The following is a 15038-nucleotide window of genomic DNA, read 5'->3' as shown; positions in this document are numbered from 1 at the left end:
CACTGACCATGTGGCAGGTGACAAGGTCAGGGGCTGGGATCTGCTGAACTCTTGCTGGTCGCCTCAGGCTTGTATAGGCATGTCACCTCCCATGCAGTTGCTACTTCTGAACATTCAGAACATTTGGGTGCTGTTCTTCATGGGCCAGCCAGTGCTTTCTGAAGCACTTGACAGATCTTACGCAACTACTTGGACACATGGTGTTTTTCTTCTGAAGGAGCACTAGACTTGGATTGAAAAACCTCTCTCTTGCAGGAGTACTAGTCCAGTGTTATGCAGAAAGTCAATTACACAGGAAAGGAAATCCAGCTTCTGCCAGCTGAATGTCACTGGTTCTATCACCAAATGAGCTCACTGGAAGTTTTCCACTGTTTCTACCAACGAAGGGTCTTGCTCATACTTTTTACTGTTTTTATTACTCCTGAAGGAGCACCAATTCTCCTATACTGTTTGGCCTATCTGGGCTCCTTGTGGGTGCTGCCAGCCACAGGCGCTCACCGCCAGCACGTACCATTGTATTGCTGTATTTGGAAAGGATGGTCCTCGCTTTTTATTGATTGCTTCATCCCATGCCCTTTCTCTGCAGCTTTGACCTGTCAGGTGGGCTACTTCGGGTTAAGGGTTAGTAGCTTGTCTTCAGAACTAGCCTGGCTGACAGGTAACAAATGCAGATACTACCCTAATATTTATGCTGATAGGTTATTTTTCACTGTACTTCTATTTTTTTTTTACACAGAAAAACACTGAATCATGCAAACTCTTACCTGAAACAAGGCTGCGGGGTGGGGTGGGGGGTTGTAGATGGGAGCAGCAGAGAGCAGAAAGTTGTTCATACATAGAGGCTAAATATTGCACTTATTTTTATTCATTGGAAAATAAATTTTAAAAATGGCAAACTTTAGGTCTGAATAGAATAGTAACCATGGAAATACAAAAATATGCTACCAAGTACCCCAAAGTGCACTTGTATGGAGTGGTTTTAACAAAACCCTGAAGAGTTCAGTTTCTGGGCTACCTACCAATAGTGCCTTGCAAAATATATAAAAATGTGTTTTTTAAAAAATAATGTTTAACTACACTTTTTAAAACTACTTATCCATTCTGATATGCTCCTTTTTTTCATTTTTTCATTTTTTCTTTTTGCCGGGACAGCAGAATTTTACAAGGTGAAAAAAAATTATATCCTGTTGTGAAAGTAAGCACATTCTATTTTTTAAATTAAATGCCTGAAGCTGTATTTTCTCCACACAAGTCATAAAAACAAGCAGCGTCAGGATTAACCCAATAAAAATGAAAGCAGAGCATAGCTTTTAGTGTTCAGCTCCATTCAAGACTGGCCAGTTTGTCACCACTTGATCTTGCTTCTTTCAATGCAGAAATACTGTGCTTGCCAAGAGAATGATTCTGTGGGTGGAGATAGATTTAGCCTATAGAAATGTACTTTGTCTGGCATAGAATCCATTTCCTGCAAACTCTTGCAACACTTCCACAAATTGAAGCTAGCAGCTCCGTAAGGACAAGACTTTTGCAGTAAGTACTAATGTTTTCAAATGTTGGTTTCAAGAGAAAAAGCTGAAAACATCTGTGGTTTGTTAACTGAAAGCAACAATGCATTTATCTTAAAACTCTGTCCACTATTGCTATCATCCTAAATTTCTGTAAATAGGGGATCAGAAATCAGATCAAACTCTAAAGAATTCTGTATTTTAAGCTTTAGTTCTGTGCTGGGAAATGAAAAAATATATATGGCAACAGCTGCAAAATTCTTCTAAATTAGACTCCATTCTAGTGTCCCAAATAATAAATCCTGTATATTTAACTGAGTTGACTCAGTGACTTCTGGTCACAGTAACTCAGTGACTTACTGTAGTTCTGAGCTAATGTGGATATGACCAGGCTGTAATACAAATTGTATACTTTTGGATCAGCCATATGCAACATGAATTGCCATCCTTGCCATTAGGGATCATTGCTAAAGGTTGCCCTGTGTGTTTACATTTACCTTCCCATGCATTTATATAGGCAGCACATCTGGCATGTGCTCTGTGTGGATAAAGTTGGGAAACAAAGACAAGAAGTTAAGTCTGTAAGTAAAATTATTGTTGGTGCTTATAATACATGCACCCAATTCTTAAACTTAAGCTTCAGTGGGTTTCTCCAGACTAAGGGTGCAAATGTTTGCAACCTGACAATATACAAAAAAAAAGCCTTGTTATCTAGCTTGCTAAGATAATAAAGAAAGATTCCAGCTCTGAATCATACCTTAAAATAATAAGAACCATTTTGAATGTCACTCCCTTGACTCTTCCCAGGGTCAAGAGATTGCTTAACAAAAGAATGTGTAAACATGGGCAGTATCATTGTTTAGAAGGGATATTTCCACATCATTTATAGTTGCCTTTATTATAAACTATGAACTTTGCTTCTCATGAAATTGGACTCCTTAGGGTATGGTATAAGCTTGACTACCGTGTGTGTGTGTGTGTGCTTGTGTGAGTGCAAACATTCTCATATGCCATTTCACCCATTTCATTTCTCCAGCTACTTTTCCTCTGTGCTGAAATACAGAATGCACATATACCGAAGAACAATTCTCATAATCCTCCAGTAGCTAGAGAATAGCTATCATTGGAAGCTCCATAAAGCTGGAAGACTGAAGTATCCGTAGCTTGGTGGGCCACAGTCTGTATATGTCTGTCTGACCCCTAAGAAAGTACCATTTGAAGTGGTAGCACTAGATCTGCAGCAATTTCTATGATGAAAGATGCCCTCTTCCTCTTGGATTTGCTGCTGTTTAAACTCTAATTTATTCATGTTAGTGAGTGCATCATCATGAATTAGGAATAGTTAAGGAAGAAGTATCCTTGGCCACAAGTGCAGCTCTATACCAATGCACTTCTAGAGTTCACATTATGAATTCTAAACAGACTTCAGTTGGACAATCCTAGTCACTTGTTTCCTGCGCTACCCAACAAATCTTTAATCAATTTGCAGGAATGTTGACTGTCAAGATGTCTTCATATTGGAATTGTAGAGGGGCAAGATACAACTTGTGCCTTTTAGATAGGGTTACCAGATATTCAGCAAAAGGAGAACATGTCCTCCTTTTAGTCCTCATGTCCTCTGTCCGGCAAACATAGCCTTAAAATCAAATATTGTTCTTTTTGAGTATCTACAAGCTATACTTCCTGAGCAGGGAAAGATAGCAAGCTCAGCTCTGTGACCTTAATTGGTTGATTAAGTACCCTCTGGCACCTTGGCTGCTGCCTGAAATTGACAAGACCACAATCAGTTACACTCTGAAGGCTTTTGCCTCCTAAGCCCCGCTAGCACATTCCTGCCAGTGAAAAATCAGTCTTACTGATGCTGGAAAAAGTAATTTCATATACAGTACATGTAGACCTAAGTACATTTTTTGCAGTTTTTTGCTGTAATTTCTGTCCAGGATGCCAAGAACCTTAAACAATTAATGTGTCCTCCCCCCCCACCACCACTTTGTCTTCCTTTCCTATTGTCCATATCCTCATTTGCCTGTTCAGATATCTAGTAACCCTACCTTCAGGTGCACTAAATGTACAGATTTCCAAATTCCCAGCCAGTCATGCCACTGCCATGGTGACTAGGAATATAGGATTGCAGTCCCCACACACGTGGCAAATATCTGGTCAGAGAAGACTGAGGCAGATAATAACATTGAGTTCATTTGTTACACTTGGTTTATGTATTGTTTAAACTGTATGAGGGATTCTGGGCAGGCAAATGGAAGTGTAATTAATCTTGCAACTTCTGCTCTGAACCTTTCTTAGCCATTGTCCAAACTGTTGTGAATCTTGAGTTCAGCATTTGTGACTTCTCAGACTGACATTGCTGGTAAGGCAATTATTAAGTTGAAGGTTCAGAGGAAAATGCTGACATGGTCCTCAGAAGTGTTAGGTGAGCAAAGAAGCTGATGACTGAAAAGTTGGTAGGGGAAGGCCCAAGGGGATGGAAGGGGATGGATAATCTCACTCAAGATGTAGGGAAATACAGTATGAATAGATATGCTTTATCAGCAAAAATAGAGGAACAAAACAATAATTTTGGGTAGACTGAGATCTAAGTAGAAGGTTGGCCAAGAATGTGTATCATAGAATGCACTGGATTAAAAAAGCATAAGCTTTTTGTGATGATTGGAAGAAATAGAGAAATAAGGAATGTCAGAGCAAAGCTTGTACCAGCAAAGCTTTCAGATACTTGTAAAGGGTAGCTCCATGGAAAGCACGTTGTAGCAGTCATTTGGGATATAACAGGAGTGGCTTAAAAAGTTCCCTTAAGCCAAGCTCTACTACTATGGAATTGGTTTCCTGTATCAGGTCCAACCCTGCTTCCGTTTTTCAAAATCCGCTAGATGCTACTTTCTGCTGAAGTTTGAAGAATAGATAATTATAATGGTGGAAATGCACTCCTTGCTATGGCAGCCCCCTGGGAATCCAATGACCATTGAGGCTTCATTCAGCCCTGGTTTCCTGTTGACCAACAGCATCTCCATTTTGTTGGTTTTTTGTAGCCTATGATCAAGCTTAGTGAATGTTCAAGAGCAGTGATTGCTTCCTTAGGGTTCAATGATGATGGACTAGAGCTAGGTGTCATCAGTATATAGATTTAACCCACTCCAGCATTCCAGATAACATCACTGAAACATTGTACAGCTGAGGTGTCAAACATATGGCCCACAGCACTCCCAAGAGTGGCCCAAACTAGATTAAAATGCAATTGGGTAATATTTAAGAAAATAAAATGACAACAAAACATAGATAATGTTACGTTTTAAAACTAAAAAATAATATATTTAGTGACCAATCTCCAAAACTCAGGAAGAGTCTTGCACAAGCTCGTTGCCTCAACTTAATTGCAGCAGCAAGGATAGGGTTAACCAGCTATGAAATACCAGATATCTGTACAGGCAAAGGAGGACATGGACAATTGGAAAGGAGGACAAATGGGGGAAAGGAGGACACACTAATTGTTTAACTGGCTTGGCATCTGTGACAGAATTACAGCGAAAAACTGCAAAAAAAGAGGAGAGGAGAGGAGAGGAACGGTACTTAGTCTCACCTGTAACTGAAATTACTTTTTCCAGAATCAGAAAGACTGGTTTTTCATTGTAATATTTTTTCAACAAATCTCTATTTTCAAGAACATATGCTTGTGATAAAATAGAATCGACAATGCACTTTTCAAATTTCACTATTGACACATCTGACAAGTCATGTGAAATACAGACCACAGTGATCATAGATTTGAAGGGGCTGGATTGAAGCTGATGGCTGGAATCAGGAAATAAATTAAATAACATAAATCTAGGCTGTCAAGTCTTGATGGATGGGGGAAGAAAGAAGCAGCAACTTACAAGGTCACAATACACAAAAGTGAATGAGTACTATTGTGAAAACAGTCCATATTTTTGAAAAAATAAAAGACATTAAGAGAGCTGGACATGATTTGATTTTAAGGCTATGCCTGCTGGACAGAGAATTTGAGGACAAAAAGGAGGACAAGTCCTCCTTTTGCCAGATGTCTGGTAACCCTAAGCAAGGATTGTTTGGTGCTGCTGCAGTGTGGACTGAGCAGGAGCACCATGTGATAGGAGATCCCTCAGTCTGAGCTCCAGCAGCATCAAGCACCCTGGGCTGCTGCAATTAAGCTGAAGCAGTGAGCTTGTACAGGGAGGCCTCAATTAGTGCAGTTAATGAATACCATGAAATGGTTGCCTTCTTCAAATTTGTGTGTGTGCGTATGTGTGTGTGTGTAATTTTTATTGAATTTTTTTACATAGATAAAAGATAAACATGAAAATAAAGAAAAGAAGATAAAAGAAAAAGTGCAAAAAGCAATACAGTTAGAAAAAGAAAAAAAATCAAAGTGATATTTCTATGGAAAACAGGGTAATTGGTTCCAGCTCGACAGAAATAGGCAATGAAAATTTTTAAACATAATTTTTATATGAATATTAATAAAATATTACAGTAAAGGATAAAAAGGTTAACAAAGTCACAGAGTAGTTATAGAACACAAAATAAAAACAAAAAAATTCTACCATAGATTCAGGCATTCCAACATCTTATCCTATTTTAGTGTTGCTATGACCACATTTATGTCATTCAATTGCATCAATTTTTTGCTCTGATGTAATAATAAAAGAGCTCCTTTTTAAAACTTGTACTGTTTTCCTCTGATGGAATCTTCCTTTTCTCCATTTTGCACCCATGAAGATTAGCAGTGTCTAAAACCTCAACTGCAACTGCCTCAAATGCACACAGGCTAGCCTCGCACTAACTGAATTTTGGCTGGTATTAAATGGAACCAGGTATCAATTTACAATTCATGTTAAATGGAATTTGCATTATTTGAACTTGCTCTAATTGTGACCTACCTGTACCTTTTCCCCAGACGGCAGGGAGGCAGCCTTGCACTGGTAGCCGACCTGCTCTGGACCTCAGAGCCTCCAGTGCACAAAGGAGCACCTCTCTCTGAAACAGGTTGAATTAATTCCTTTTTTTCTTCAAAAACAGTCAAATTTCTCCTCTTCCTCCAAAAGAGGTTTAAATTCTTTCCTCTCTTCAAAAAAGGTTTAATTTCCTCCCTCCCTCCAAAAGAGGTTAAATCCATTTCTCTCTTCCCTCCAAAAAAGGTAGAATTAATACCTGTTGAGTTTCAGGCTGCACAAGGGCCATGCTCGTTGTTAACTTTATAGAAGTTTCTATTTTAAATTTATTAATAATTAAAGTTTAAATAAGTTCACAATGCATCCAGGGAAGAAGGAAAAAATGGCGAAAAAATGAAAGCGAGGGGGCAATTCAAACGCTTTTTGTATAATGCTTTTCTTTCTTTTCTTTTTTAATATTCTTGTTTTGTAGCACACACATTTGTACTTGGTTTGGGAAAAGCCACACAAAACTTTTTTTTCTACACATGGGATATCAGAAACTAGAGGGGACATTTCAGGGAAGTGACAAGTGGGAGAAGGAAGTGAGGAGGTGGTTTGCTTGATAATTTGGTGGTAGGCCAGGAGGAAGCTCAAGGTGGGAAGGAGATATCTATATCATCTATCTATGTCTCTGTCTCTGTCTCTGCCTCTGTCCCTGTCTCTGCCCCTGTCTCTATCTCTATATCTCTACCTTCATCTCCATTTCCATCTCTAATTTATATCACCTATCACCTATGATCTTCAGCAAAGGATCGTTACCTTGTCGTGGTGCTGGAGCTTGAGCACCTCAATGATGCCATGAGCTAAACCATGAAGGGCCACCCAAGACGGGAAGGTCATGACAGAGAGGTCAGACTAAATGCGATCCCTGGGGAAGGTAATGGCAACCCACCTCAGTATTTTTGCCGTGAAAACTAAATGGATCAGTACAACCAGAGATATGTTGGTATACCATCGGAAGATGAGACCCCCAGGTCGGAAGATGGTCAAAATGCTACTGGGGAGGAACAGAGGATGAGCTCAACTAGCCCCAGACGTGATGACGCAGCTAGCTCAAAGCCGGAAGGACGGCTAGCGGCCGACGGTGCTGGTGGTGAACGGCGAATCCGATGTTCTAAGGATCAACACACCATTGGAACCTGGAATGTAAGATCTATGAGCCAGGGCAAATTGGATGTGGTTATTGGTGAGATGTCAAGATTAAAGATAGACATTCTGGGCATCAGTGAACTGAAATGGACTGGAATGGGCCACTTCACATCAAATGACCACCAGATCTACTACTGCGGACAAGAGGACCACAGAAGAAATGGAGTAGCCTTCATAATTAATAGTAAAGTGGCTAAAGCAGTGCTTGGATACAACCCAAAAAACGACAGAATGATCTCAATTCGAATTCAGGGCAAGCCATCTAACATCACAGTGATCCAAATATACGCCCCAACCACAAATGCTGAAGAAGCTGAAGTAGAGCAGTTCTATGAGGATCTGCAGCACCTACTGGACAACACGCCTAAAAGAGATGTTATTTTCATCACAGGAGACTGGAATGCTAAGGTGGGCAGTCAAATGACACCTGGAATTACAGGTAAGTATGGCCTGGGAGAACAAAACGAAGCAGGACACAGGCTGATAGAATTTTGCCAAGACAATTCACTCTGCATAACAAACACTCTCTTCCAACAACCTAAGAGACGGCTTTATACATGGACTTCACCAGATGGACAACACCGAAATCAGATTGATTACATCCTTTGCAGCCAAAGGTGGCGGACTGTGGTGGTCTCTCATGAAGGATACTCAGGCTGCAAGTTTTCTCAGGATGAGAGCTTGTGGTCTCTCATGAAGAATGTAGGAAGAATGCACAGACACAACTTCCTCGGGATGAGAGCTTGTGGTCTCTCATGAAGAATATACACGACACACAGTTTCTTGGGATGAGAGCCCCGATTCAAGCCGTAAGCTCTCTTTTATTATTCTCCCAGTTAAGCAAGTGCACTAAAACAGTAATTCACATAGCAGAAGGCTGATTGGTCTAAATAGCAATGCATACCTCATGTAACCCCCCTGATAGCCTCCTGGCACAGCTCAGGTTACAGCTCCTGTTGCCTTGTGAGGAAAGTTTTTGCTACAACCTTATCCACTATGGAAGTTCAAGGAAGGTTCAATGTAAATAAGCATCTCGCACAGCTGTCGTGGTTTGCCAACCAACAACATAGCATACAATGCTCTCTACATCTCCTCCTTTTTATTTTCAGTTATAGCAAGCCATTTCCTGTTGTGATAGAGGCTGATACACAGGAGAGTAACGCTGAGGGCACATGGAAGATATGAGAGGGAAACAATAAATGCAACAGCAATTAATGCAAATAATACAAATATTTGTATAGTGATATTAAACATATGAGTACATGATGAATAAATGCCAAGGTTAATACTGTTAGGGTTAATATACTGCCAACAAAATGTGGCAAGTGTCTGAATTCTAGAGGCTAAATGAACTATGGTCACATTATCTGGGGCAGCAGTGCGAATACCTGGCACAAAGGTTTGGTTGTGCCAGTGGGTTACAAAGAGAGGAACTGCCACCAGAGGAAGTCCAGCGTGGCCATAGGCAGGGGCGTGCAACCAACCCCAACAGTCCATTTTCTGTAGAGTGCGAGCAAGTGATTGTAGATCCGGAATGTATATATTCGGAGTCCAGGATCCATGCTGAGGTGAGGCTAGAATAAATGAAAACAAACTACACAAGCAAATACATAAAATGGTAATAAAAGAGTTGGCATTCAAACAAGCAATAATGGCAACAATGAAATTGTCCTCTGATTTAGGGAGATTGTTCTTTTGCAACAGTTGGTTCGCTTGCATTCCCAGAGCTTTGATTTGTCCCCATGTCAGACGGTGCTGTTGTTGGCGTGGCACTCGAGCCTTGTTGGTGGTGGCTCCTGTGGTAGAGTTGGTTTGCAGCATCTGTCCGAACTGTGGAATTGGATTCCTCAGTTCCTGATGCCATTCCGCCATGATATGGTTTAACACAACGTCCAGGAACCCACAATGGACCTGTGGGAAGAAGCAGAGCAGCATATCCCCTTCCCCAGGTCAATAAGGGAACAGGGCCTTTCCAGGTAGGGTCAGGAAGTTGCTTATAATATACCAAAGGCTTTGGTAACGTGACTTGAGATCCAAAATGACGTTGAACAGCAGTGTCAGAATTTGAAGAAAGATTTAGATGATTGAGTGTAAAAAGAACCTGATTCAGCCATTGCTGAATATTTGGCAATGAGGGTAATACTCCCCCATTTTGTGTTTTGTGTTTGTCCAGGGAGGACTTTAAAGTCTTATTAGCTCGTTCAACAATAGCTTGATCAGTGGAATTATAGGGAATGCCAAAAAGGTGAGAAACAGACCATTGCTGGCAAAAGGAGGCAAAGCCAGAGCTGCAATAAGCAGCTCCATTATCAGTCTTCAAGACTGAGGGCTTGCCCATGACAGCAAAAGAGCGAACACAGTGATTAATAACATGCTTTGTGGCCTCTCCACGTTGTGGAGTGGCAAAAATATATCCAGAAAAGGTATCAATAACAACATGTAAATACTTCCATGGAGAAAAGGAGGGATATTGAATCACATCCATTTGCCAAATCTGATTAGCTTTCAAGCCACGGGGATTAACTCCCATGGATGGAGCAGACACGTGTTGAGAACAAGCATCACACTATTGAACAATGGCTTTAGCTTGTGATATGGGCAGTTGGAATTGTCGAGCCAAAGCTCGGGCGTTTTGGTGAAATTGACTGTGACTTTCCCAGGGGGAAGCAGAAAACAACAACTGGATAGAAGGACGACAGGCTGCATCGGCAATCTGGTTACCAAGTGAAATCTGTCCAGGGAAAGGTTGATGACTTCGAATATGAGCAACATAGAGAGGATGTCTGCGGTTATGCAAAACATCCTGTAGAGTGAGAAGAAGTGACAACAAATTTTCATCGAGAGAAGGAGAAACATATGCACCAGGAAGAGAACAAACAATTTGAGAAACATATAGGCTATCAGAGATAACATTGAGAGGCTGGGAGGGAAAGAGTTGAAGGCCATAAATCATAGCAGCAAGTTCAGAGCGCTGTGCAGAGGTTTGAGGAGGGGTGATTTTTGTGTGCCACTGTGTGCCTGTTTGCCACGTCACCGCCCCCCAAACCTTGCCGCCATCAACAAACAAAGTCAGAGCGTGAGACAAAGGAAAAGAAGAGATAATAGAGTGAAAAATAAGAGGCAGTTGTGAGACAGCCAATAGACGAGGGTCAGATGATAAGTGATAGGTGACAGTGCCAACATAATCAGTCAAAGCAATTTGCAAGTCAGAAGACTCAGAGAAAAAAATTTCCCATTCTCGCAGTGGGATGGGAACAATAATTTGAATCAAATCCAAGCCAATTAGTGCTCGGCTACGAGAGCGTCCTTTGAAGATCAAAGTAGCAAACAAAGAAGCCAAAGGAGTGATAGTACGATGAGGAATGTGCAGGAGGTTTTCAAGAATGAAAACAAAAGGTTTAGAGTTGGATTTGTAAAAAAGCAACTGGCAAAAGACCGCAGTAGGAAGCTTGCCAGTTGATAAAACAACCAATGTAAAAAAAAAATGTTATCTTGACAGCGATCTACCCACTGTTGGCCAAGGCTGTCTTGAATATTTTGTAAAACCTGAAGTTGTTACTTTGATAGGGTAATTAAGTCTGTGAGGTCTTTGCCACCTTTTAAGGCAGCAAACAAGGGGCTCATGGCCGCTGTTGTTTGGCCAATATAAGGACGGAGCCAATTTATTGCCCCTAAAAGCTGCTGCAGCTTAACATACGAAATGGGAGATTGAATCTCCAAAGATGGTAGTTGGGGGTGAGAATAGGTTTGCATCAGCTTATGACCAAGATATAAAAAAGGCTCAGAGGACTGAATTTTCTCTGATGCAATTACAAGACCATATTCTCCTAGGCATGTCTGTAAATCATGCAACCATGACAGTGGAAGAGAAGGACCTGCAATTAAAATGTCATCCATATAATGGTAAACTAACAATTTTGGATATTGGAGCCGAAAAGGTTCTAAAGCAGTAGCAACATAAATTTGACACAAGGTGGGACTATTTAACATCCCTTGTGGTAAAACTTTCCACTGATATCGTTGTGTGGGCCGGTCAACATTTAAAACCGGCACAGTAAAAGCAAACAACATTTTGTCTTTCGGATAAAGAGGAATAGTAAAAAAACAAAAAAAACAAAAAACAGTCCTTTAAATCAATAATTCTTAATTCATAAGTTCTGGGGATTAAGTTAGGGTTAGGCATCCCACATTGTAAAGCTCCCATAGGCATGATGAGAGCATTAATAGCACGCAGATCGTGCAACATACGCCATTTGCCTGATTTCTTTTTAATGACAAAAACTGGTGTATTAAAAGGACTGGTTGTTGGCTCTAGATGACCAGCTTATAATTGTTCTTGAACCAACATGTGTAAAGCAGTTAATTTGCATTTTAGGCAAGGGTTTTTTGGCTTAAAACGATTATTACTGGTTCTTCTGACAACATTTGCTCCTCCCCCCAGTGCCCTGCATTGTGCTTTAAAGTGTCCTGGCTTCCCACAATTGAAACAATTACCAGTAGGCTTGCCAAGGCGTCCCTTATGCAGAGCCATTGCTAAAGTCCCCATCTGCCAGGCATTAGTCCCTACCTCCAAACAAGCTTTTAACATGTCAGCCAGAGAATACTCTGGTCGAGAAATGATAGACTGTAAAGCCTTCTTACAATCAGCATTGGCATTTTCTGCAGCCATGCACTTGAGAAGCTGATCAGCTGCTTCAGTATTGTCTTGAGTTTCAGAAACAGGGAAGGCGTTTAAACCTTCCAATAACTCTTCTCCTGATAAGGTTCCAGCATGCATGGACGCTTCAAACCCAGTTCTAACAGCTCCTTTGTACATCGCTTCCTCTTGTGATTCTACAGGTGCCACAACAGGCTGAATTAAAGGAGCAGGCAGTGTCACTTGAGGACCCGGAGTTGTTAATTGGGGTCTCTGAGTTGGTTTTAAAAGATATGGCGGGGGGGCACTTGGAGGCGGCAACAAAGAAGTGGTGGTATTAGCATTAAATGCCTGAGCATGATACTCAGTCGCCTCCTTAATCTTCTTCCACAATACTAACAGAGACATAGGAGCTCGAACACCCTCATGCAATTCTTTCCCTATTCTTATCCAATCTCCAAGTTCTAATGATCCCTGTTCTGGATACCAGGGACATCTGCTATATACAATTTTTAAAAGTTCCTCAATTGTCTTTAAGTCTGTATCATAAGGCTTTCCTGTTGCTTTAATAAACGTATTCCTTAGCAGACATTTCAGTTCTTTGGCATGAACTTTCTGCCCTACTGAAAGTTTACTCCCCATACTCACAAAAGGGAACTGAAGTCGTCCAGCGATTCAGTTGAGGTGCACCGTAGCTATTCCAGCTGGTGAGTAAAGGGTTGCAAGGAATCACGTCGGGGGGGTCACCACTTGTGGTGGTCTCTCATGAAGGATACTCAGGCTGCAAGTTTTCTCAGGATGAGAGCTTGTGGTCTCTCATGAAGAATGTAGGAAGAATGCACAGACACAACTTCCTCGGGATGAGAGCTTGTGGTCTCTCATGAAGAATATACACGACACACAGTTTCTTGGGATGAGAGCCCCGATTCAAGCCGTAAGCTCTCTTTTATTATTCTCCCAGTTAAGCAAGTGCACTAAAACAGTAATTCACATAGCAGAAGGCTGATTAGTCTAAATAGCAATGCATACCTCATGTAACCCCCCTGATAGCCTCCTGGCACAGCTCAGGTTACAGCTCCTGTTGCCTTGTGAGGAAAGTTTTTGCTACAACCTTATCCACTATGGAAGTTCAAGGAAGGTTCAATGTAAATAAGCATCTCGCACAGCGGTCGTGGTTTGCCAACCAACAACATAGCATACAATGCTCTCTACAGCGGACATCTGTACAGTCGGTAAAAACAAGGCCTGGAGCTGACTGTAGTTCAGATCACGAACTTCTTCTTGCACAATTTAGGATCAGACTAAAGAGATTAGGGAAGACCCACAGATCAGCTAGATATGAGCTCACGAATATTCCTCAGGAATATGCAGTGGAGGTGAAGAATAGATTTAAGGGACTGGACTTAGTAGATAGGGTCCCGGAAGAACTCTGGACAGAAGTTGGCAGCATTGTTCAGGAGGCGGCAACAAAATACATCCCAAAGAAAGAGAAAACCAAGAAGGCAAAATGGCTGTCTGCTGAGACACTAGAAGTAGCCCAAGAAAGAAGGAAAGCAAAAGGCAACAGTGATAGGGGGAGATATGCCCAATTAAATGCAAAATTCCAGAGGTTAGCCAGAAGAGATAAGGAATTATTTTTAAACAAGCAATGCGCGGAAGTGGAAGAAGACAATAGAATAGGAAGGACAAGAGACCTCTTCCAGAAAATTAGAAACATTGGAGGTAAATTCCAGGCAAAAATCGGTATGATCAAAAACAAAGATGGCAAGGACCTAACAGAAGAAGAAGAGATCAAGAAAAGGTGGCAAGAATATACAGAAAACCTGTATAGGAAGGATAACAATATCGGGGATAGCTTTGACGGTGTGGTCAGTGAGCTAGAGCCAGACATCCTGAAGAGTGAGGTTGAGTGGGCCTTAAGAAGCATTGCTAATAACAAGGCAGCAGGAGAAGACGGCATCCCAGCTGAACTGTTCAAAATCTTGCAAGATGATGCTGTCAAGGTAATGCATGCTATATGCCAGCAAATTTGGAAAAGACAAGAATGGCCATCAGATTGGAAAAAATCAACTTATATCCCCATACCAAAAAAGGGAAACACTAAAGAATGTTCAAACTATCGAACAGTGGCACTCATTTCACATGCCAGTAAGGTAATGCTCAAGATCCTGCAAGGTAGACTTCAGCAGTTCATGGAGCGAGAATTGCCAGATGTACAGGCTGGGTTTAGAAAAGGCAGAGGAACTAGAGACCAAATTGCCAATATCCGCTGGATAATGGAAAAAGTCAGGGAGTTTCAGAAAAACATCTATTTCTGTTTTATTGACTATTCTAAAGCCTTTGACAAAAGGGACGCGGTGGCGCTGCGGGTTAAACCGCTGAGCTGTCGATCGGAAGGTCGGCGGTTCGAAACCGCGCGGTGGGGTGAGCTCCCGTTGCTAGTCCCAGCTTCTGCACACCAAGCAGTTCGAAAACATGCAAATGTGAGTAGATTAATTGGTACCGCTTCGGCGGGAAGGTAACGGCGTTCCGTGAGTCATGCTGGCCACATGACCCGGAAGTGTCCTATGGACAACGCCGGCTCCAAGGCTTTGAAACGGAGATGAGCACCGCCCCCTAGAGTGGGACACGACTGGACTTTACGTCAAGGGAAACCTTTACCTTTTTTAAAGCCTTTGACTGTGTGGACCATAACAAATTGTGGCAAGTTCTTAGTGGTATGGGGATACCAAGTCATCTTGTATGCCTCCTGAAGAATCTGTATAACGACCAAGTAGCAACAGTAAG

At 41.5% G+C, this 15038-nt stretch overlaps 1 protein-coding gene across 4 annotated transcripts in view; it reads left to right on the top strand.

Moving 5' to 3' along the window:
* Positions 1-1420: 1420 nt before the first annotated feature.
* Positions 1421-15038, top strand: part of HNMT (histamine N-methyltransferase) — a 39587-nt gene continuing 25969 nt past the window's right edge. For 2 of the 4 annotated variants that reach the window (XM_063318403.1, XM_063318404.1), the window contains exons 1-2: positions 1461-1530; positions 6430-6518. Coding sequence is in view for 1 of the 4 variants with exons in the window: in XM_063318402.1 (XP_063174472.1) it covers positions 1436-1530 (95 nt within the window). In the remaining 3 variants the exon portion in view is untranslated. Of the gene's footprint in view, positions 1531-6429; positions 6519-15038 lie in introns of all 4 variants that reach the window. The other 2 variants (XM_063318402.1, XM_063318401.1) reach the window with 2 other exon arrangements.

This window comes from Candoia aspera, chromosome 1 (assembly GCF_035149785.1).
Source record: "Candoia aspera isolate rCanAsp1 chromosome 1, rCanAsp1.hap2, whole genome shotgun sequence".
Taxonomy (NCBI): Eukaryota; Metazoa; Chordata; class Lepidosauria; order Squamata; family Boidae; genus Candoia; species Candoia aspera.
Note: the sequence above shows the minus strand (reverse complement) of the source record. Positions and strands in the feature narration are given on the sequence as shown.